Raw genomic sequence first — 22,888 nt, 5'->3', positions numbered from 1 at the left:
GCATTACCAACCATCCGCCAACAAACCTCGGACCCTGGAAATGTGAGTATTTTCAAATGCTGTGTGCTGTGGAGCAGATGTAAGAGCCTTTCTTCAGTGTCCCCCCTGGCTCTGTGTTAGCTTCAGGATGCTAACTGTAGCTGCGGTTAGCCTGTTGTGTTAGCCTGTAATGTTACAATAAACAAGTTTCGCTGTCTTCTAACCATTGTGCACTCGGAGCTCGTGGCGCCGTTCTCAGTGACGCTGAAGAGTGGGGTGGTATCAGCCATGGCTCATTTACATATGAAGGTCACGCCCACTAAATCAGACCATTCTGAACAGAGGGGCTATGAGAGCCTGGAAACAATGCTGCTGTGCTTGATTTATTGGCTTTTTGGACCAAAACATGTTACTACCATTTCATGAAGCCATCAATGATCCATATTAAACTGCAGAAAAGGAGCAGAATATGGGACCTTTAAATTTTATTAAAAAAGTTTTGTTTTTTTTAGAACTAGTCTACATCTCACATCTATTAACCTCAAATCATCGTCCAGTAGCTGGATTTGTTCATACCATATGATAAACCTCCAAAGTCCACTGTACATGACATTTTAACACCATGCCCTTTGCCATTTAACCTTGGAGCCAGACAGAGTATGGAAAATGGAAGCGGACTGGTTGCTGATAACTTAAACTTAAGCGAATAAAACGGTCCTTTTCTGGCATCTTTTTCTGATTCATGGTCACTTGTAGATTTGGGGCACTCTGATGCTTTCTGATCAGAAAGTTAAGGTTCTGGGATTAGCATCAAGCTCTGCCCTCAGGGATGAAAACTCATGTCCTCTAAAATAACATGAGGATTTCAAGGGACTGACTGGGAATCAACTCATGCATGCAAGGCTCCCACAGGCTTCACTGGGTCACTTGAATAACTTGGTGACCTCCAGTGTGGAATGAAAACAAGTTTAATTGGGGGTTCGAAGGCAACATCAAAGGGGTTTAACCTCTGTATCCCTATAACAAAGTAGAAGAGATATTTTTTATGAAATCAGCATCTTGTTTGAAGAAAAATCTAGTACATGTAGAACCCACTTGCATGTTTATTCAAGACCCTAAAAACCTTTTGAGATATTCAACTTTAAGACGTGACTCCTAAAAAAGAAAGGGAAAATACCAATATTATAAAACAGGAGTGCTCATTTGCTTACAACATGGGAAAAATTCAACTGAATTTCCAGGTGTACCAAGCACCCTCTTGAGTCAGATGTTTCGATGATGTCAGAAAGGAAACGAAAGTAAATAATTGGAGCAACGCCAAAGCTGAATCAGTGAAAAAAAATAAGGATTCAATACTGAAGTGAAAAATATTAATAGCATTTAATCACCAAAGATATAAACATTTAGATATTTTGTAATGTGACTGACAAAATCTTTACAAAGTTAGCCTTCATGGTCTGCTGACTGCTTCACATCGTCTTTACAAAAATGAGGTGGCATCGGAGACTGGCACAGAGAGAGGAAACTGTAAACAACGCCAGCAAAATGAAAAGCAAAGATACGGCAAAAACATCAACATTCTTATCTTCTGATACTCAGTAAATAAAAAGACATGGACATAAAGAATTAATGTTTTTTTTTTCTGTTTCCCAGTTTTCTTGTAAACTGCTCAATGCACCCGCACAGGCTTCTAGCACATTTATCTCCTTTCTGTTCAGGACATAAATCATACACAATACTTAAAGAAACAGAAAATAAAATATCACAAATATAAATTAGATAAAAACACAAAAACTTTTTTTAAAACAAATTATTTGAGAAAGGGGTGTCCCCAGACATGCCACAACCTTATCTGTTATACAGCCTTTAAATGCATGAATCCTCGACAGCATTTGTTTGTCACTTTTTTGCCCAAATAAATGACACAAGTGTAATCAGGCAGTTTGTTGCTCTTGACTCTAAACTTCTCTGTGCTTTAAACTTGCTGAAAAAGTTCTAAAATGCAAACATTGACAGTTATAATAGGCTTCACTGAAGTCAAACTTTCAGCTTTTCCCGATAACAAACAAGCGCACTGACGCCTTGGCTGCACTACCCAGAAATATCCACAGAGAGCCCCCTCACTTCTCACCACAGCAGTGGAAAGCTGAATGTGGACAGGAATGTAAAATATCCATCAGACTATGTACACAAATCTGTAAAGTGTTAAAAATATCATGCAAATAAATACCAGTAATTTAAAATGAAACTACAACACTGACCTCAGCAGTAGTATTATATCGTCGGCTATGAGGAGTATCACAAAACGTCTTCCCTTCAATGTACAACAATGTTGTTTGAATACTGCAACACAACCTGAAGTTAGCACTGCAGGTCTGGGAGTAAAAGCTTGTTTTTTGTTTAGATTTCTTTTTTAAAGCATTGTCTCTGCTGAGGTCTTTAAACAGTGTTGCGATTTAAATCTGCATCTCTGGGTCCCCTCCATGCTCGGGAACAGCAGAGATGCACAACAGTAGGTTTACTGTACATAAACATTCTCACATTTCAATCAGTCCTAATGGAAAAGTACATGTTTCCAACAAGCCTCAAATATATAATATACAGCACAGACAGGATGAGGAAAAAATGTAAAAGACAGTGGCTGTGCTTTGATTCAAGGCTGAACCACACAGTGTTGATTAACAGGAAGCAGACGGGCAGCAGGGTTCAAAATCATCACTCTGACACACATCTGTCCATGAGAAGGCAGGAGGGGAGGCCAGCTGTTCCACACACCTCTGTTGTGCTCTGTAACAGCTCCTGTGCTCCTTTGAAAATGTTTATAAGTCTGTGAAGAGCATCTTCTCTGAGATCCCTGACTGAGAGGTCCATTTAAGAGTTGAACCCTTTCACCTCAAGTGAGTCTTTCACATGGCCAACAGGATGAATGTCCACAGGGCAAGATCCAAAAGTTCCTGCTTTCAAAAACAAGTGCACCAAGGCACTGCAGGGTGGAACACCAGGCAGACTGAGAGAAACAATGTTTTTCAAACATTTTCTCAAAAAAGCCTTTAAAAAATATCCCCGTTAACTCTTTGATTGGTTCAAATGGTAACACAAAAAGACAGCAACTGATGGATCAATGTGGTAAGACATAGATTTTATCAAGCAGATGTCCTCACAGACCACTGACAGAAGGTTCAGCAAATAGATAAACAGCAGACTTTGAAAGAAGTAAAAGGGTGTAAACTGTGCATTTTGAAACAGAATTCAGGTTGGCAATCAAAAGGCCTACAGTTTGCCTTCAGGGTATGAGATGTGCTTGTTTAAAATTGTGCAGTGAGAGGATTGGATAAACCGAAATATGAACAGTGTTGGACAGAGAAAATAAATATTTTAAAGCTTTTTAGCTTGTGCTCTGGGAAAACTCTGGGGTGTACTTCTGAAAGACTTGGCTAGATTTTCTTTTGCATGACTTATACATATTTCTTTGTTTTGAATTAATCATTTATGTCCACCTCATCTTGCAGTATGTAATAACTGTTTCTATGAAAGAAAATAAACAGACTGTGCAAAACATGTCAAAAGATTTCTTATTCAAAAAGTAGTAATCCCATAAAGCTGATAACTGAGCAGACATTAATCTCTGATCAGACTGCTCTGTATTGTAGTAGTTTTGTAGCAGATTGACTGAGATATAACCCTCACCATGAGGAATGCTTGATATAATCTAAGTATTCTTCAACAGTAATCCATCACGTGCAAAGAGACATCGGTTCAATCTCAAGAGAGTTAAAAGCATCACATACTCATAACATATTTATAACACTGAAAGCTGTTCAGAAACTACATTCCTCATACAGAAGCATACATAAGTGCATAAATTCAAGCTGGACGATAATGGCGATACAACGTACAAAAAAGTTCTTCCTTCAACCAAAATATGTCAGCCACACTGACATCTATATCTGTTATGTGCTATAATATACATGAGTCATTGATCATGTTCATCTAATGAAAAGTTTATGGTCACGATCATTGGTGCTAAGTTTCAAATTATCATTGCAGCATTTCGCTGAACCATGCAACGGTTTCAAAGTTTTACGACTACATATTTAAATAAGACCAGTGTAAACATCCTTTTGATTCTTTTGGTCAGTTATGATATACTGAGTGTTTTAACACTCTTCATTCATCGACTGGAAGCACATCAAGGTCACAGCTAATATCTGTGGAAGCATTTCAACAAATAAAAACCTTGACTTTTACAATCCTTTTACAGATGAAACCACACTGATGTTTCATCACTGATATGTGTAATAAATCACATAATTCTGCAGGAGGTCGGACCATTCTTTCATTCTTGCTTCTTAAAACTGTTGTTTTTAAAGGTCAAAGTGCTCTAAGAAAATATTTCAGGGGAAAAATACTTTTTATCTAAACAATATTTTAGATTTAAGATTTAAGAGGCAGGGCATACTTGCGACGGCAGAGGAGAACCATTCTGGGTCGTTGTGTCATGTATGATATCATTCTAAGTACAGAAACTGTCTTGGCAAAGGTTTGAAGGTGAGTTGAAAGACACTGAAGTGAATGTAAGGTTAAGGCTCGGATCTACTGTCATGTTAGGAATAACTGCTGAAGGTGCAAAGACTTTCACTAGGACCAGACATGCACATTAAAATCTTTCTTTTTGAATTTTACAAAGCTTTCAAGAGAAGGAGTCTCTAGAAGCTGCACAGGAGAGTAAGAGGAGAGAAAGATTTTGTTTAGTTCCCACTGTCATGCAGAAGCTGTGATGTACACTTGGATCGCTTCACAAAGCTGTTGAATGTAAACTTGAAATCCGTAAACACTTTAAACTGCTGAGGTTGGTTCAGAGCCAAAGTGTGACAAAGATCTAAAATTTGCAGACTGACTGAGCTGTGTTTGGCTGATCACTGAGCCACGATGGAAAAAATCAAAAAATGTCTGTAAATACAGCACAAAATGCAGGAATCTGCTAGCAAGTAAACATGGATGTAAACAAAGTTGTTTCATTCCCAGAAAAAAAAGTATTTTACACATTTACTCAATCTCAAGGATTAATGTTAAGTGAGAATCACTGATTACAAACAGAAAAACCCTCAGAGTGCCTTCGATATCTGTCTGATACACTGCAGAGGGAATAACTGCTTATTTTATTCCAAAAAGAGACAGATCTATCTTTCCTTCCTTTCCACATTTTAAATAGAAATGAATGTGATTGATGAAAAAAATCCAGCAGCAAGATTGACTGAGAAGTTAAACATTATCGGCTCTTACATGTAAACACAACAGTAATAATAACCAGATGATATGAAGCACTGAGTTTGATCCAACCATCTGTTACATCACAACTGTAGAACTTAGGTAACTTAAAGCAGACATACTTGTCAGCCTTCACTTATGAATCCTGTTGGAACAGATTCCAATGCCTCTTTATCATTTCAAAAATTTAACGAGAGCAACAAGATGAGGAATTTCTAGTCTCTTATTTTTTCTTTCAATCAAACAAACATTCTTTCTTTTTCAGTTTCTTTAGCTAATAATCAAAATGCCTGATGTATTAAGTCATAAGGGGAAAGCAATAGTCAAGAAATACTCAACTGCCATGTAAAGGAGAAGATCAACAAAGTCATATAATACACCATTTTGCCAACAGAGGGCACCACAATCAACACAAACAGAAAATTCCTTACAGCAGCTTTAGGTGAAATATTAAGTGCTATTTTGTCATGTAAAGTTGCTGTTCAGACTGCAGTGGTTAGGATAAGCAACAGAGCTAAATATTTGATTCTACAATGTGTACTTGTCACCAAAATTAGAGATTTTCTTCTAAAGATTTCATCTTCATCATCTATCATTTGGATCCTCCTGACATTTGTCCCAGCTGGCGTTTTCTGTTTTGGTCCGTTAAGCGCACACTTCAGCTGCCACCCTGACTTTGTTGTGTTTGATTTTTTGTGTGTTATAATCTGAAACATGACTGTCCTAGTTTAAGTAGAATGCGCACCCAACTCGACACTCGACACATTCTCTGCCTACGTTTTGTACTCAAGCCCAGACACGCCAACAAATGCATACATGATAAGGCAAAAACACCAAGAGCTAATCTTTTTTTCCCAGCACAAATGCTATTCAGGGCTGTTTGTAGATCAAAAGAAGAATTATGCAGTTACTGTTTGGTATGACCTTCAGTAGATCCGAGCCTGAACCCAAAGAGATGAAAGATGTCAGTATGAGTGTTGTACGTGTCAGAGGTGAAAGAGAGGCAGAATAAGCTGAATAAAGAGTAGGACTCCTATGGAAGACTGTAGAGCATGACCCCGTCCACACTCTGACGTGTTTTCCTGCAACGACAAGTGACAGTTCAAGTTTTTTTTTCCCAGAGAAAGTGCATCAGAACACAAAACAGCAATGCAAAAGTTCATTTGGTCACTTCATAGATTAAATTTGTGTCTCACAGAATCAATGTTCTGAACATTGTGCTCTGAAAAATGTCACAAATTAATAACAGTATCCCCTCTCACCTAATTTCCATGGTATTCCCTCTGAATAAGAGGATGTCAGATTTTCGTGTAGTCTTGGTAGATGTTAATAGCGGTGAACTTTGTTTATTCAAGAATAAATTAATAAAATCATGAGCAACAAAGGTTAAGTGTAGTGGAAGAACATATAAATTTGAATATAAGAAAGTTTGACAAGTGGGACTAAGCCCAGATTCCAATTTCAACATCAACATGCGGGGAAGTTTTGATGGAGCATAATACACCTTTTTATAGGAAAAGAGGGCAACATTAGATGGTATAAATGAGCTCTCCTCAGCTGCAAATCGAGTCAAATCAAATTAAAATCAAGCTTTTTTTCAGTGAGAATTCAGCTGAAAGTTGCGCAAGATAAGCAGTGGCTAAGTAAGCTTGCCAGCTAGCTTGAAAATGACCATCTTACAACTAGCTAGCTTTGTAGTGCTTCCAGTTAAACTGCTTTAAAAAAAGAGGGTGGTAAGTATTTCACCCAGGGCCACAAAATGTGTTTTAAGAACTACATTACTGATTTTAATAGTAGCTGGGGTCAGCAAACGCATAGAGTGTTTTCACATGAAGTCATCAACTCGGAAGTCAGCCATGTTGAAGGCACCGTCACAGCAAGACGGAAACGTGCTCACTGGTGTATATCAGTAGGTCGTCAGTCATACGCCCAGTGCTATCAGCTGACAGGCTGGTTATCGAATCACTAGTCCCTCCTCCACTCAACCAATCACAGCTCATATGTGGCGATAAGTTGGTGTATGTGTATGCACTCTCACCTATCCCTGCTACTTCTATGCTAACACACAAAGTATCACTTCCAGCCCAAGCCTCCTCCTACTAGATCTAAATGTTTGCATCCTATTAAGTCTGTATGTACGTGTTGTATGTAACCCATGTGGGAGGTTTGTAATGTAAAAGTCTATGCAGGCTGCTTGGCTAACCCAGGGAGTACATGTCAACTTTAACTGTATTTCCATTTGGCAATAACTGGTTTAAATCTATGATGAGGGTGTTCCTGACTGAATTACTATCACACAAAATGGTAAATTATTGCCACATTTTTGGCTGCAATAGTCAATCGGACCAGGAAAAACATCTCAAATACAATCAACTACCAAAAATGATCACCTATCTGACGGTTATCTGAACAACAGAGGTGCTTGTGGCTAGGCAAGCTCCACCAGGATTTTCAAGGCATGATCTGGGCAACATTTGAGTCTGTTCAATTTCTAGCACATACACCATCAGGCACAGTCTTGTACATTTCAAGTACATGGGGAGTAAAAAGTTAGTTATAGGCGAGGAGTGAAAAGGAGGTAGTTAACAATATCCAGATAGTATATGAAGGGCAGAACTACGAGTTGGTCATGTTTCCATGAAGCTGATGCTAACTTGTATGGGTCTCCCCCGCCTATTGGCCAAAGTTTCTCACAATTTTTCTCAATTTCTTGCTGGAAAAGTCCTTCTTGATAAGTTTTAGTATGCTTAGTGAGCTTATCAACATCTTAAAATCATATTTTGCTGTGCAACTTATATCTCCATCCAGTCAGTGTTAAAATTTCTGTATCTCCAATATGGCTGCGAATCCCCATAACTAGCCAAACCGTACTGTCAGTGCAAACACTTTATTGCTTAGCCTATCCATATGCCTACTTGGAATAGATGGGCTAGCTAACTACCACACTGGCTAGGAAGCAGCTAGCACATACAATTCTAAAAAGAAGAGTAGACAGAGAAGAGAAGACGTTGAGTTTAAGTCAATAAAAGCAAGTACTCCGTATTTTTTTTTCTCTTTAAAATGAAGTTGATAAGCTTGAGCAACTGTCTGGTGTTATACTTACTAAGGCACTGTAGTCAAAGCAGAAAGTCGGGCCTTTACGGTACCGCGCGTTGCTCAGTACCTCACATGGATTCTCTTCCTGAACTGAAATCTTTTAGTTAAGGTTGAATAAGAAACTTACTTGCCAGGCAAGATCAACACGTTTTCACTTGCAGCACAAACAAAAGCATGAGCAGTTTTAGAGCATAAAAAAAGGATACACTCTGTCCTGACCTGGGTTAGTCTCTCGATCTCACATGAGCTGCAGGGGAGCGTCTCAGCCACCACAAACAGTAGGTTTGTGTTTTCTATCCGCTTGGCGTGGAACAGCCTGTGGGAGACAGTGATGGATGTGAGGCCAGCTTCATACTATTTGTACAAACCAGGTACAGCAGCACAAACACACAGCAAAACAACAAAAAAGATGAAAAAAACCCCCACAACTTTCTGCTGATTCGCCACAAAAGCAAAACCTACCGTGAACAGTTTCCACAGTCCTGCAGCACGTTGTAGGAGTTGGTAGTGTTTGTAAAGTAGAACTGGCTTTGGATAGTCACACAGCTGCTTTCTTTTGTCTCAAAACCCTCGACCAGGACATCATCTATTACACACAAATTATTTACTGGCGGATTTATAGATTTTAACAGATACAACTTTTTATTACGATTATATTATTAACTCATGTAGTTGTCTGTGTGTGCACACAAAGGTTTATCCACCTTGATAGAGCCAGCTGTTGTATGCCAATCCATAGAGGAGCTGTTGGATCACAGACCTGTAAGAGAGTTCACATTGCACTTTACAGTCGTTGTGTACATATCAATAAATAACAGTCAACATATGTCATGCTGACAGTAACATTGAACTGAAAATAACCCAGGGGTGAAATTGGCAGCTAGCCAGGATAAAGAGAGAAAAAAAGGTCCCTCCTGGTTTCCTGTGTGGAAGTACAGTCACAGCTAAGATAGCTTTGATGCCTCACATGCTGTCGGTGTCATTTGATTTGCAGTAAACAATGCCTCACCATGCCACAGTGGACGTCCACCAGGCCATGCTGAGAATGTCAGCGATGGATGGCTGCAGAAAAACACAGGGAAGCTTCATATGGGAGAATTTCACCACTTTAAGACATGTTAGAAATGTAAAAAAAAAAAAAATCAAACACAAGCAGGCATCCTCTCACCACAAAGATGCCCCTAGGGGCTGCTCCTGTGTGGCTGCTGGTTACAGGCTCACATGCAGACTGGTACTGGAAAGACTGGCGTCGAATAAAGATTGAGTTGTTGTAGAGCGCATGCATCAGGTAAGGATCCACGTCACCGAAGAAAAGACCAATCTGTGGTACATGAAAGGAAAGTCAGTCAGGCAATGGAGAGACCAGAGAGAAAGGGGAAAGGTGCATCAGGTCAACAGTGCCACACAGTGGTTCAACATAAACTTTATTCAAGTTGTTTAATTGTGCCTGTCCTCTTCACATAGTATCATTTAATATATTCAAAGCTATAATTAAGAGGGTATAAACTGAAGAAAAAAAATCTTTTGAACACCACAAAACAGGTGAATTTCAGGTTTAACAACATAAACAATAGTAACAGATAACTCCATCAAAACATCAACTCCTTCTCAAAGTACATAATAATGATAGAACAAACCTTTTTCCAGTGATCTCTCTGATTGGACATAACCAGAAACCCTCCATCATCAATGAGATAGCACAAGAGGTCCTTTAAAAAAATCAAAAGTATATAAACATATGTATTTGTGTGATGTTTTTCAAGTCTCTACTCCACTCAGAGTGTATTTCGGTTTATACTATTTACCCAGTTTGTGCACAAGTAAAACATTACACAAAGTAGAAAAGGTCATTTTTGCTGCTGATGGCCCTGTTTGCTTTTGAGGCTTTTAAACGAGAATTAGTATTAATTTTTTTTACAACTAAAATTGACAAAATGTACTTAGCAGATGCTTTTGTCCAAAGCTACGTACAACCTGAGCAGCTGGGAGGTATGGTTCCTTGCTCAAGGGCACGTCGACAGTGCTAAGGAAATTTGGCAAATACATCTCCAGTTATCAGCCCAATTCCCTATTGTGGTTCACCACGGGACTTGAACCAGAAACCCTCTGGTTACAAAGCCAAGTCCTTAAGGACTAAACTACTGCTGCCCTGACTAGTCAGAGTCCTCACAAGAGCTTTGATGACATATTCAAAACAAGTCCTTGAAAATAATCATTCACAGCTATCAAACTCAAAATAACTGAGATGATCATTAAGATAATTAACAGAGATTTTAAGGCGTCTGATGTAATCATATTTCAGGAGTACAGTTCTTATAAATGTATACTATAATTTATCTACTTTATATAAAATCATATTTAGACAGCAACATCAAATATCCTTCCTATCCTTCTATTCATTTGAATCATACACAACATACACAGGCCTGTTGGTGTTACACGTCCTCTTTTCAAGCAGTTTATTAAATACATTTAAACACGCTGCTCTGCTCTGTGAACGGTTCCCTCCACATGTCAGAGCAGTTCAACAACCACAGGAGTATCAAGAGCACAGTTAACCTCTTTGCACCTGTATTAAGAGCTTATGATAACTACACTTACATCAGTGTTTACTTCACAGTCCATCTCACAGCTTCTGGACGGTCCACACTGAATACACAAAAAAATCAAACATATATGTTAGTTTTGAGAGCAGTAATTAATGATGATATGTATTTAGTGGTGTTGTGCTGTACTTTGTGTGAGCCCTGTCGACCATCTGACACATTGCTGGCAAGGATCTTAAACTTATCCACCCAAGCCTCCAAGTCCAGCTTCACCCCAACCACTGGGGAAAGAGAGCCACAGGGTCAGAGGAAGCAGAGAACAATTAACAATAGCCTTTCAAATATGTGAAAATATTATAAATATATAATTATATATATTTCAGAATTCAAAAGAACACATTCATGTGTTTTCCCCACCTGAAGGTTTGAGCAGTTTCCCTCCTAAATTCACCTCAACAGATGAAGTGACCAGGATACCAACAGTGCCGTTCTCTGCACCCACAGGGTCGTCCAAAGCTGTTCACAGACAAAAAGTTAAAATATATGCATCGCAGATTAGAGCGTGTGATGTTACCCATGGATGAAGGCTCCACAATCAAGCCACTTAAAAAATGGTCTTAAAATCAATTCATAAAAGTAGGTATTTGATTCATCATTCATGTACATTTGAAAAAAAACTGTCACTCACAGGATCTGGATGGAGCTCTGAACATGTAGCCTTTGTTGTCGAGACTTCGTCGGTAATAGTTTGAATTGAAGGGCTCAGGATCCTCTTCCCATGACTCAGCAGCTCTGTATAGACACAACATATTTCATTCAGTGTTTTCTGAGAGACAGACTTTTTTCTGGACAGAATATCTCCTAGATTACTGGATAAACTATCCTTGAGAGCTGTGTCTTCATTTTATGATCAACCCAACTCACATATTAGGAAAAACACGCGTTATTCCTCCATCAGTGGATGCAAACACTGCCAGGAAGCCGTACCTGTAACAATAAGCTTTTATGAACTCTACGTAGCTCAGATATCAGATATAAGCAGCCAAGCATACATTTGCAGGGAAAAAGATGACTCACGAATTTAAGTCCTTGTTTTTCCAAACTCGAGAGGCAAGCTGCCCAATAATCCGAGAATCCAAAATCAGGTTGTGGATGAGGCCTTGGTCACCTGAGACACAAAAAGTCTGTTATCTCATCTGTGTGTCTGCATCAGTGGCTGAGGCTGTGATCTACAAATGCTGCTAACACGCTCACACTCATCAGATTCTGGGGAAATATCCAACATGAGCGAGAGGAAGTTCTGCAAAAACTGGGTGTTGTTATCAGAAATTTGCAGACGTTTGCAGTATTCCCTGAAAAGACAGACATCAGAGTAAATACAAAGAGACCAAAGATGAACAAAATAAGACAGAGTAGAGAGAGAAAATGGTCACCTTGGAGCCAGAAACACGTGCCCTGAAGACTCAAAGGAGCTTGGCAGCAGTGACTGCATATCTGTGTCAGAGACAGAGGGTGATGTTGGTATTTTAATCCTGTCTTTGTGTTGCATCTTGATCAAAGAGAATCTTTAAAGCTCTGCCTCTTTGTACTCACACTGGAGCTGCAGCATCACATCACTCAGGTCTGCCTGGATGAAGTACTCGTTGTAGGGTGGTAATACCAGACCAAGACTACAGGGGGCAGGATAAATGAAGAGACAGAGAGGAAGGGTGAAGCCATCTGTGTGTGGAGTCCTCATTAACCCCCAGCTGCTTGTTTTTTAAATCATAATTCATGACATTGTTGCGGCTCACCTGTAATCTGTACCGTTGATCGGAGTCCAGGTGTAACCCCTAAACACCTCATCAATGTATTGCTGCAGTAAAGGAGACATGTAAGAAAAGTTCAGTAAAACAAAGACATAAAGTGTCAGTTCAACCTAAATGTAATGAGGCTTTTTCAGGGTAAGACTGAAGTTAAGGTCTCTGTGTTGCTTTTTTGCTTGTCTCTTATATCATCAAGATCATATAATTTAAGATCGATTCAGTCTGTTTGGATTCAGCCCCTCTGCAGCCAACTGACGGAGGAGGAGAGAACTGAGGATTCTGGTTGTAAGTGTGAGTGCTCACAGGTTTGTATTTTAAAAATACAGACAAACAAATTACTCCATTTCCTCTGGTAACATCTACGGTGGCACCATTTGTTTTTAAAAGCAGGTAGATGAGATGTAATAGGTAAGTAGAGCTTATTTAAAGAGGCTGTATGGCATGTGCCATGAAACCACAAGCTGTCACAAAAATCTCTAAGATTATATGTGTCCCGGTCTTAATCTAAACAATGAAGCAGAGGACTATACATACTATACTTACATGCAACAGAAATCAGCTGTGAAAAGTGTAAGTGCCACATACATTAAACTTTTAGATAAGAACTCTACATGGCAGACAAAGCTCAACTTTGAAATTTGTAAAAATTTGCAAGAGAATTTACTTGCCTCATCAATCGACTTGATAAGAGTTTTGACCTGCATTTCTCCTGGTCTCCCGTCAATCATTTGTCTTCGTATCTTAAGATGAAAAATAAAAATCTCTGAGTCACAAATGTGGTTTAGAGACATGTTTTGTGGCCCTCCAGTTACTGGTGCAGAAAGCTGCAAACCAGCAGTCAGGTAATGGTCAGGGCTTCGCAAACATCTACAGATTTTGCCTGAGCGCAGAAACTTTTCTCATTCTCACCTCTTCCTTGTTGCTGTCCTCCACCTCTGCATCCAGAAAGTCGAGCGTCACAGGCTCGGGGAGGTTCACAAGCTGAGAGGTATTGAGCAGGAAACAAAACATTAAGATTTTGAAGAGTCTGAAACTCAAAATGTTGCTCAGAAATGCTGTTTTGACCCTTGAACATTCTCTGCCAGTTGCCCAAAAAATACTTTTGTAAACCAAATATGACCCACCTTTGGCTGAAGATTAGGGTGAAGAAGAAGATATCCATTCGGGTCGATGGCAAATATGTAACCATTGGCTCCAAGCTGTTGGAAAACAGTAATGAATCACTCTCAATGACTATTCTGCATAAAAACAAATTAATAATTGTACTAATGTGCTGTACGTACATTATATTGCGGTGTTAGTCGCTTTATCTCATCAAGATGTACATCAACTCCCATGACACCCAATATCAGCTGATTCTGCACACACAAAGCAAAAATTCAGTATCTCATATGCAAAGCAAAGAAGATATCACGGCACATGTCCTACAGTAAAATCAGAGTGTGGACATTTAACTCTATGTTTTAACTACATTTACAAAAATAGAGACAAAACTTTTGTAAGGAAGCTTTGGAAGAGATGTGTGAAATGTTTTTTCTCTACCGAAATTAAGCTGGGTTAAGTGTTTCAACCTGACTCTAGACTTTACGCTAAGCTTAACAGAGATCTTTCTTAGCATTTGGGCGATACTGGCAAGAAAGGCACGAGATAATCAAGCTTCAAAACAAGAAACCGAGCCTTTTTTTCCCAAATTTAGAATTACTTTTCAAAATGTACAAATTAATATGCTATTTTTTTTATTTTTTTATTTTAATAATTATTTTTATTTCATATTTTAAGGATTGTACACGTTATTTGACAACAAAAACAACAATGAAGCTCCTCCCTCGCTCAGAGGGGAAACAAAGTTAATCAATGTACATTCCATTTGCTTATCAACAAACATATAACCCATTTTTATTTTTTCCCCTTTTTAAATGAAAAAATAAAAATAATAATAATAAAAAGGACACAAGACAACATCATAAACAAGACAAGACACCTAACGAAAAACAAAAACAAAAAAACAAAAAAGAAAGAATATGCTAAATATACACTTTTGAGTTTAAATCTCTCTACTGAAGATAACAAATATAAAAACTCGTGCCATAATCAGTGGCTCTGTTACCTGTGAATTTCCATCCATGGTGAGGTTAAACACAGGCAGAGTTCCAGTTACCACCATGCCAAGACCCTGCACAGTTTAAAGATAAATTATAAGCCTATTACTGCATATGACTGTGCATTCATGACATTTGTGTACAGCCAATAGGGCCATGCCGCCTCACCAAAGCATCCTGATACACATTGGTCCACTGGACTTGCTTGGCATCGGTGCCTGCCAGAACCATGGGGCGCCCCAGCACATCGAGGTACTCCTGAGACAAAAAAAAAAAAAAAAAAGCTTTATTGGCTGCCTTTTTAAAGCAGTCTACAAGATCAGGTCACAAGGGATAAGAGTATGCAAACAAACCATAGTGGATGTTTCTACAGAGCTCATGTGAGCAACGCAAAGGGGAATTAGAAATTGCGAACAGGGGATCAGCTGTGTTGGAGGCACTAGACAAACCCACCTGGGTGTTAATCCTTATAGCACAGATGGAACGGATCTCAAAATAGTAACCTGGCAAGTGACAGAGAGAAAAAGACAAACAGAGAGGGAGAGAGGGGGAGCATGTGTGAGAAATGCTATAAGGAAAATAACACACACACACACAACACACACACACACGGGAGCAGCACTCAAAAATATTTCAGGTTTTACTCAAGCGAGTAGACCAGTGACTCAGACACTTAACTTCCACAAAAGGCAGCTGAGAGAGGAATACCTCTGAGCTTTAAAACCGAGGTATCGTCTGACACCTGGTGGAACGTGAAACCTCAAGTAAGAATCTTCTCCATGGAAAAACATTTCTGCTTTTTTAAGAGATGGTCTTCATGTTTTGTTGTAGAAAAGCTGACAACAAACAACCGGCTCCGTTTAACTGCTGGGAATAATTGTATAACTTTTAGCTACTTTTAATAATGCATTGTGTGTAATGCACCACGATGTCCAAACATAATGTCCTCATGTTATTTTAAGCTGGGAAAAGGAGATTTAAATAAACCTCCACAGTTTTAAAGGACAAAATTCAGCAAATCCTCAAAAGTAATCACCAAAGAAATTACACATATTTTGTTCTTAGTATGCAAATTCATGGCATCCCTACATGAAAAAGCAGTGACTCTAGAGTCTGCTAGAGGTAAGCAGATATGGACTGATTAAGCTTTAAATATGTAGACAATGATTTTCAATGGTTAAAGACTAATAGTGTGTGGCATGTGCACATCATCAACAATTACAGATGAAGCATGTGTCATCATCATCAATAAAGCTCTCCTGTATACGAGGCAGATCTGTGACAACCTGCTTTGTTAGGTTTAATGCCAATTAAAGTGTGCATTCAGATAACTGTAAATTTTCCATTTAACTTATTGAAGACCTCCTCTTTCCGAAACCATCTTCTTTCCCCAGTTTGAATCAAATCGTGTCAGAATGATGACAAAAGCTGCAACTCTTGCACAAGTATTCAGAGTGGCACTGAGTCACCGCGCTGAGTCCTTCTTGGCACAAAACATCCTCACGAAGAAGGAGAAGTTCGACTGAAAAGATCAATGTCAGCTCCCTGCTGAGCTCCAATCTGATCTATGAGAGCTAAACTGACCTCTGTGTGGGCAAACAGAGTCTTCTGAGGAGCAGCTCTGGTTAGCGAACAGAGCCAAAGCAGACCCATTAGTGGGGTCAGTGCACTGAGCAGCGCATTAGCTGCAGTGATTTATTTATTAGTTCTTTTGTCTGAGCATTGATTCATAAATACACAGCAGACTACTGATCTAAACTATGGTCTGAGGGCATCTATTATTGCATTAGAGGCTCATTTGCTAAGCTAAAAATATGCGTGCTCAAATTAATGTCGATGCTGTTTACACTGAAGGAACCACAGCCATTGACAAATATCTTTAAAACCAAGTTAAAACACTGATTCTCAAACTACAGGCTGCTAAATCAACCCCAAAAGCCTTCTGGGAAATCTTTTCATATAAAATTACTAATTCATTTTTACGTATTTTGGAACTTGTATCTGTACAGCAGCTACTTCTAAGTGGAAGCACTTTAGTTACAGTGGGTACCTGCATCCCCTCAAGCTCAACTCATCAGCAGAACTTAAACATTTCACAATGACGACAAGATTTATTCATTCATTCATTCATTTTCTGAACCACTTATCCCATTCAGGGTCGCAGGTGACTGGAGCCTATCCCAGCTATCATTGGGCGAGAGGCAGGGTACACCCTGAACTGGTCGCCAGTCAATCACAGGGCTGACACAGAGACAGACAACCATTCACGCACACACTCACACCAAGGGGCAATTAAGAGTGTTCAATTAACCTGATGAGCATGTTTTTGGACTGTGGGAGGAAGCCGGTGGACCCGGAGAGAACCACGCATGCACAGGGAGAACATGCAAACTCCACACAGAAAGGCCCACCGGCCAAGCTGGGAATCATATCGAACGCTGCAGCACTAACCATTGCGCCACTGTGTAGCCTGACAATATTTATATTCCTTCTAATTCATAACTAGCAGGAAAAAAACAGCCAGTTTCTTTTTGAAAAAGTTTAACAACCAGCAAGCACACAAAACTGGTCTTGAACTTTGCAGAGAAGTTGAACAAAAAGTGTTGAGAGAGATTCTTGAATTATTATGACAGGGCAGCAAATGGTTTAACACAGTAAACCTCTTATCTCAAGCATATTATTTCCAAACTGTAAATCCTTTTCATAGAAGGTCAGCTCACCTTTGTTGGTGCAAGCAATCCACTGCAAAGGTGTGACATCATAGTTGTGTTGACCCACGGAGAAGGTGAAAACTCGCACCTACGGAAGGAGGGGAAAACAAAAAGAAGACGCCTTACTGTGCACTGAAAACCAAACGCTGTTTGTAACTGGGGGTTGTTGTTTACATGATCAGAAACCAACCGTTTTATTGGGCCAGTTGTATTGCATGAAGACGTCCTGAGCTCTGTCCTCCCCTCCGTCTGTAAACAGCATGATTATTTTATTGCAGTTGGCCCGAGGGACATTTGTTTTCTGTAAAACACATTCAAAGGAAGATGAATGAGATTAAACAGCAGGGTTGGTCAATACAGTTCAACTGTGCATAGTCCCCTGTCGATTAAAATCAATAAGTGACTTACATTTAACAGCTGGTTGAAGGCAAAATGAAACCCAGACTTGTAGTCAGTGGTGCCTTTAGCCTGCATCTGCTGCACGGCATCCTTGAAGATCTTTTTGTTGCGCACATTTGCCTGAACGAGGTGTTTGAAGCAGGGAACCACAGCCTCAGCCTTCTCATTAAACTGTAACACAGCAGGAGACGCAGATTGGGCTAAGAGGTGTCAAAGCTGGAATTAAGGGAATTAAAGGGAAAGTACTGCAGAGCAAAGAAGAAGGAATTCGTGACACAGATACCAACCCTGGCCACATTGACGTAGTCATCATCAGACAAAGTGTCAAGCATCTCCATCACAGAGGCTTTGATCAGTTTCAGGGTCAGCCCACTGACACTGCCGCTCCTGAGGAATCACACACAAGTATCATCACAAAGACATGGGAATATGTAAAAAAAAATCTGTACAGGTCTACAAAATAATGCTGTTTTAAACACATCTGTGAAAATTAAATGTGGAGTTGTGTCTGTGCCCTCTGTTCACAACATGAGAGGATACTCAGAAAACACTAGCTTAAAAAAGGATCAGTGTCAAATCCTGCAAGAAATATACAATCTGTATCAAAATTTTTGATCCACCTGTGCACTGATTTATTGTCTTTTTCACAAATTTAATGAAATTCAAATGGGTCAAAGAACTTCTGCATAATTAGTTGCACCAATTACAGTGCCCTGTCTCTCCCTGTGAGCGCCCGATGAAACACATGCTGCCTCCAGATGTTCAATCACGCTCCAGCACATGTGCCCCTGCTGCAGCGATTAACAAGCACTTATTAATCTTTTTAGAGGATATAGATAGGATTACTATGGTTAACATTCAGCAACTCAAGGATTGCATTCACGTTACAGTTGTATTAAGTTAAACTTGTTTGCTTTCTAAAAGATAGTTAAAAATTGGCATAATTTCTGAACAGTTAGGTTGAAGCTTTATCCAGCTGCTTGTTAGCTTAGCTTAGTTTACTTAAGGGTTACATCTGTAAGTGGTTCCCTTTGTTTTTTGTTTCCTGAATGAACTGTTAAGATGAAAAATTGGCCTGGAGCTCCAGTTAGCTTCAGTTAATAGCTAACTGTAGACTCATATTGTTGGACTGTAGGCTTACACTGCAAAAAAATGAAATCTTATCAGGTGTTTTTGTCTTATTTAAAAAAATGTCTTATTATGCTTGATATGAGCTACATTCAACTGATTAGTCCAGAAAAATTTCTTGTTATAAGTTTGTTAAAGACTAAAATGAGGTCTGAATTGCTTGTAACAAGCAAAAAAAAAATCTGCAAATGGAAAAAGAAAAACATGCTTGAAAATTTGCTTGAAACTAAAATGATGTCTTGAAACAAGTAACTTTTCTCTTGTCCCATTGGCATTTTTTTTACTTGTTCCAAGCAATCCAGACCTCATTTGTGTCTTTAGATTTAGGAGTATTTGTTTGTATGGAAGTATGCACAAATGTTTGAATGTATGTATGCGTGAGTATGTGTATATGGACACAAATGTGTACATATGAAGATCTATTTATGTATACATTACTTATGATTAGCTAAAAGGGTGAGAGCTAACCAGCTAGTTTCTGCTCACTCCTTTTCGAATATGTATTCAACTCCTTTTGTTCTTTTCCTCTGTTTTATTGGTATTTGGCCTCCTTTATTTTCATTTATATAAAAATATGTGCAAACAAATAGATGGAACTGGGACGCTCTACTCTACTACATATTCGAAATAAATTGCTTAAAAAATAATTATAAATACATAAAAAACTTGAAACTAGACATGTTTCTGGACTGTCAGGTGAATGTGGCTCATATTAAGTCTAAAAAGGCATTCTTAATTGAAAACAAGACAAAAACAATTGATAAGATTTCATTTTTTTCTAGTGTGGTTACGCTAACAATCAGCTGGCTATCGATACCCTTCTATTTGACTGAAACGCATCTATAGGCTACAACTACCAAAGAGTATTTCTATACCTGATAAACTATTCTTCTTGTTAGTTATGTTTTATTAAATTTTTCTGCTGTTTTGGGATCATAAAAGTCTTCAGCTCCTGTGTCTGACTCACCTCTATGATAAGCTTTAGGCTGTTACACATAATAAGCAATAAAAGCTGCACGTTCAGCTGGTTTTCATGCAAAGTCAGAGCCAGGTGTACCTTTTTTTTTTTCAAAGGCCGTATATAATTCAGCTTTAGCTTCTGTTTTAGTTCTGCTGGCCCGTAGGCTGAGTCACACAGAGAAGAAAAAGCTGCACACTTGCTGTATGTAAAGTCACACCATAGATGGCTTACAAGGTAAAATTTCACTTGTGAGTGAGGCTGGGGTGCAAGAAAGGTTCAGGGAAAATTCACAGATAGATTTTAACAGTTACTGAATAAAAACTGTGAAGAAAGGAAATTGTATGCTTTAAACTCATGGGGACACTGCCTTAGATAGTATACTAGGTAACACAGAATATGGACTTTTTGTGAGCAGCATTCACATCAAAGCCTAACATAAACCCCCCAAAATCCCGAAAAACACTTGAGGAAATTGTTCAGTATGCTTACACATCAACAAGGATGACCATGTCTTTGGGGGATGAGGCTCCCTGTATGTACCTGTAATGAAAAAAAGGCAGTAAATTTACTGTAGCATGACAGGCTGACATGAACGGTTATCTAAGAAGCAAAACATACCAGGGCCTCCGTCTGACGTCATATAAATCAATTTTATCAGGAGCTTTCCAAGGTGAAGCTGGAAATAGGAAAACATCTTATTAGAACCACACAACAAAAACCTGTTTTTTTAAAGCACCTGATGGGCAAGGATGGCTGATAAAACTTACCTGGGTAGTATCGTGTCACACCTGTGGCACTCCCAAAAGCTTGCCAGAGGAGTGAAGGATCCTCCTGACTGTTCTCCATGAACACTTTCTCCAGTGCCTGCGTCCAGTTCAGCTCATTCAGAATGACTGGGGCTGATGGGAAAAAAACAAACATAGATCCCATTTAATTTAAGTTTATAAAATGTTATCCTAAATCACAAAACTATAACATCTTTCTTTGCTGTACTGCAACAAAGAACATTTCTTACCTCCTTTGTATATATCTGTAGGGATCTGAACAGCTGTGTACGAATAGTTAACATTGTTTTTGAAGTTTGGATCGTACACAAACTCCAACTTGATGTGAGAGGGGTTCTCCACCTCTCCTTCTCCATCCATTGAATACTGCAAGAACAAGACACAAGAAGAAATTCACATGAACTTCATCTCTTCATCTGTACTCACAAAACCATTTCTCAAATGCTTGTTTTTCGACATGTTGCATCTTCATTTAGTGAAATAATCTGTTAGTCAGATGGCCTCAGCGGATCAGTTCATGAATCCCTTACTCACATAGTCCAGGTCAGCCTTTGAGTCATAGTACGCCATATCCAGCTCCTAGAAGAAAAACAGATTCGAGACAATACAGTTTCAGCAAACATAAAATAAAAAGAGAATTCATATGTGCTCTATGTAATACACCAAGGGTATTATCAAGGATACAACAATGTATTTGTGATAAACATCATACTTTGTCTTTACACAAGGATAACTATGTCAATTTTACATTTACAAGTCTACCTTTTGCAGTCTATTCAAAGCCTCCGGGATGGACTCAAGGATCTTTAGCTTTTTGAAGTTATGTTTTTTACACACTAAAAAGACTTCACTGGTGAAAGCTAGAGAACATTTTCGGTAAGACACTTAAACACTTGTTGTCCCTGAGAAACAGTCTATAATTTGTGAGTGTGGGTGGGTGCCTGTGTGATGCCACTGTTTGTTTGTGAATGATCCAGATTGGTTAAGAGTAGTATTTAGCGTCAAAGTACTTTGAGTGGTCAGAGGACAGGAAAAACTGCTGCAGTGTATGTATAATTTATTTCAGGACTGAAAAGATGCAATTCAAACAGCTCTTTACAGGATACTATCAAAACTAATGCAAAGTCCTGACACTGACAGAAACCAGCTTGTAACTGGTGGGTCTAGTCTTCTGTGATGAGCATCATAGAATCAGCTTAAAAACACAAAAATGGGCTCCTATTCACAGGTTTTATGAAGGATTTTTTTTAGCTTCTTCTGTTTCTTTTGTTCAAGACAAAATCTTGCACAAAGTTCAATCAATTCATTTTGTCAAAAAAAATTCAGCCCTTGTTCTGTGTCTTAAACCCAATGACATCAAAAGTCCAAAGTGAAGAAAAAACAGTGAAAAGCACCAAATCCTTGAATTTGTGAGTCTGTATCCACCAAATGTTTGCTATTGTTCTCTGCTCTGTACAGTCACATTATGAATCAGCAGACAGGCTGTCAGGCTTTGGTGGAGCATCACCATCTGTCCCACTTAGTTTTTCTAGAGACTTAGCATACTTCAGAATGAGCATGACATCTACTCAGAGGCTGCTGGGTTCCTATTTTTGGACCGTTCTGGTTACAGAATCTCACATCCGAAGAGAGCTTTAGTCTACATTTCAACCCAGCTTAGTGTGACAAGTTTGAATCTGGCTGGTGGCTTTCTCCCTGTTTGTGATATAAATCTCCTGTTGTTGATGGAGAGATCACTCTGAAAGCATCCATCTATGATCAGCCACCGCTCTTCATCAGCCAGTCTGAAGGAGCGCAAACACTCATCTTCTGTGTTGACGTCTGTTGACACCTTTGCTTCTAAAGATGGCTGGATGTGAGCACTTCTTAATTCTAAACAATGCATGTTATTTGTTGAATATAAAAAAGAATAAACGTACTGTTCATTCTGTAAGACAGCTTCGAGTTTGGAAATCCATGACAATCTAACAACCATATTCAGAAGTGATTCAAAACAAAACAAAACAAACCAGACCACATGCTATTAGTTTTACTAATAAAAAGTCTAACTTTTTATTGTTGAATTGTTCTTATTGTGTTTATATTTAACCCATGAGCTAATCCCACAACAA

The 22,888-nt window shown here is 38.9% G+C and overlaps 1 protein-coding gene across 1 annotated transcript in view; it reads right to left on the bottom strand.

The window, feature by feature from the left end:
• Positions 1–1,335: 1,335 nt before the first annotated feature.
• The window catches only part of LOC141802091 (voltage-dependent calcium channel subunit alpha-2/delta-2-like), a 43,993-nt gene continuing 22,440 nt past the window's right edge, over positions 1,336–22,888 (bottom strand). The window contains exons 5-38 of the mRNA XM_074685545.1: positions 21,312–21,356; positions 21,008–21,143; positions 20,760–20,891; positions 20,611–20,668; positions 20,482–20,532; positions 18,191–18,290; positions 17,913–18,074; positions 17,695–17,805; positions 17,514–17,592; positions 15,247–15,296; positions 14,962–15,051; positions 14,802–14,867; positions 13,978–14,052; positions 13,819–13,893; positions 13,604–13,675; positions 13,363–13,434; positions 12,683–12,744; positions 12,483–12,559; positions 12,323–12,383; positions 12,144–12,241; positions 11,967–12,057; positions 11,814–11,876; positions 11,578–11,681; positions 11,307–11,405; positions 11,079–11,170; positions 10,945–10,992; positions 9,981–10,052; positions 9,512–9,664; positions 9,353–9,405; positions 9,048–9,103; positions 8,806–8,929; positions 8,550–8,659; positions 8,351–8,433; positions 1,336–6,329 (exon numbers count right to left, since the gene is read on the bottom strand). Of these exons, the coding sequence (XP_074541646.1) occupies positions 6,234–6,329; positions 8,351–8,433; positions 8,550–8,659; positions 8,806–8,929; positions 9,048–9,103; positions 9,353–9,405; positions 9,512–9,664; positions 9,981–10,052; positions 10,945–10,992; positions 11,079–11,170; positions 11,307–11,405; positions 11,578–11,681; positions 11,814–11,876; positions 11,967–12,057; positions 12,144–12,241; positions 12,323–12,383; positions 12,483–12,559; positions 12,683–12,744; positions 13,363–13,434; positions 13,604–13,675; positions 13,819–13,893; positions 13,978–14,052; positions 14,802–14,867; positions 14,962–15,051; positions 15,247–15,296; positions 17,514–17,592; positions 17,695–17,805; positions 17,913–18,074; positions 18,191–18,290; positions 20,482–20,532; positions 20,611–20,668; positions 20,760–20,891; positions 21,008–21,143; positions 21,312–21,356 (2,916 nt within the window). The 3' untranslated portion in view covers positions 1,336–6,233. The remainder of the gene's footprint in view (positions 6,330–8,350; positions 8,434–8,549; positions 8,660–8,805; positions 8,930–9,047; positions 9,104–9,352; positions 9,406–9,511; positions 9,665–9,980; positions 10,053–10,944; positions 10,993–11,078; positions 11,171–11,306; positions 11,406–11,577; positions 11,682–11,813; positions 11,877–11,966; positions 12,058–12,143; positions 12,242–12,322; positions 12,384–12,482; positions 12,560–12,682; positions 12,745–13,362; positions 13,435–13,603; positions 13,676–13,818; positions 13,894–13,977; positions 14,053–14,801; positions 14,868–14,961; positions 15,052–15,246; positions 15,297–17,513; positions 17,593–17,694; positions 17,806–17,912; positions 18,075–18,190; positions 18,291–20,481; positions 20,533–20,610; positions 20,669–20,759; positions 20,892–21,007; positions 21,144–21,311; positions 21,357–22,888) is intronic.

Source organism: Halichoeres trimaculatus, unplaced genomic scaffold, assembly GCF_033239565.1.
Source record: "Halichoeres trimaculatus isolate MK-OKI-2021-1 unplaced genomic scaffold, fHalTri1.1 fHalTri1_scaffold_1, whole genome shotgun sequence".
Classification (NCBI taxonomy): domain Eukaryota; kingdom Metazoa; phylum Chordata; class Actinopteri; order Labriformes; family Labridae; genus Halichoeres; species Halichoeres trimaculatus.
This window is presented reverse-complemented; position numbering and strand designations above follow the sequence as displayed.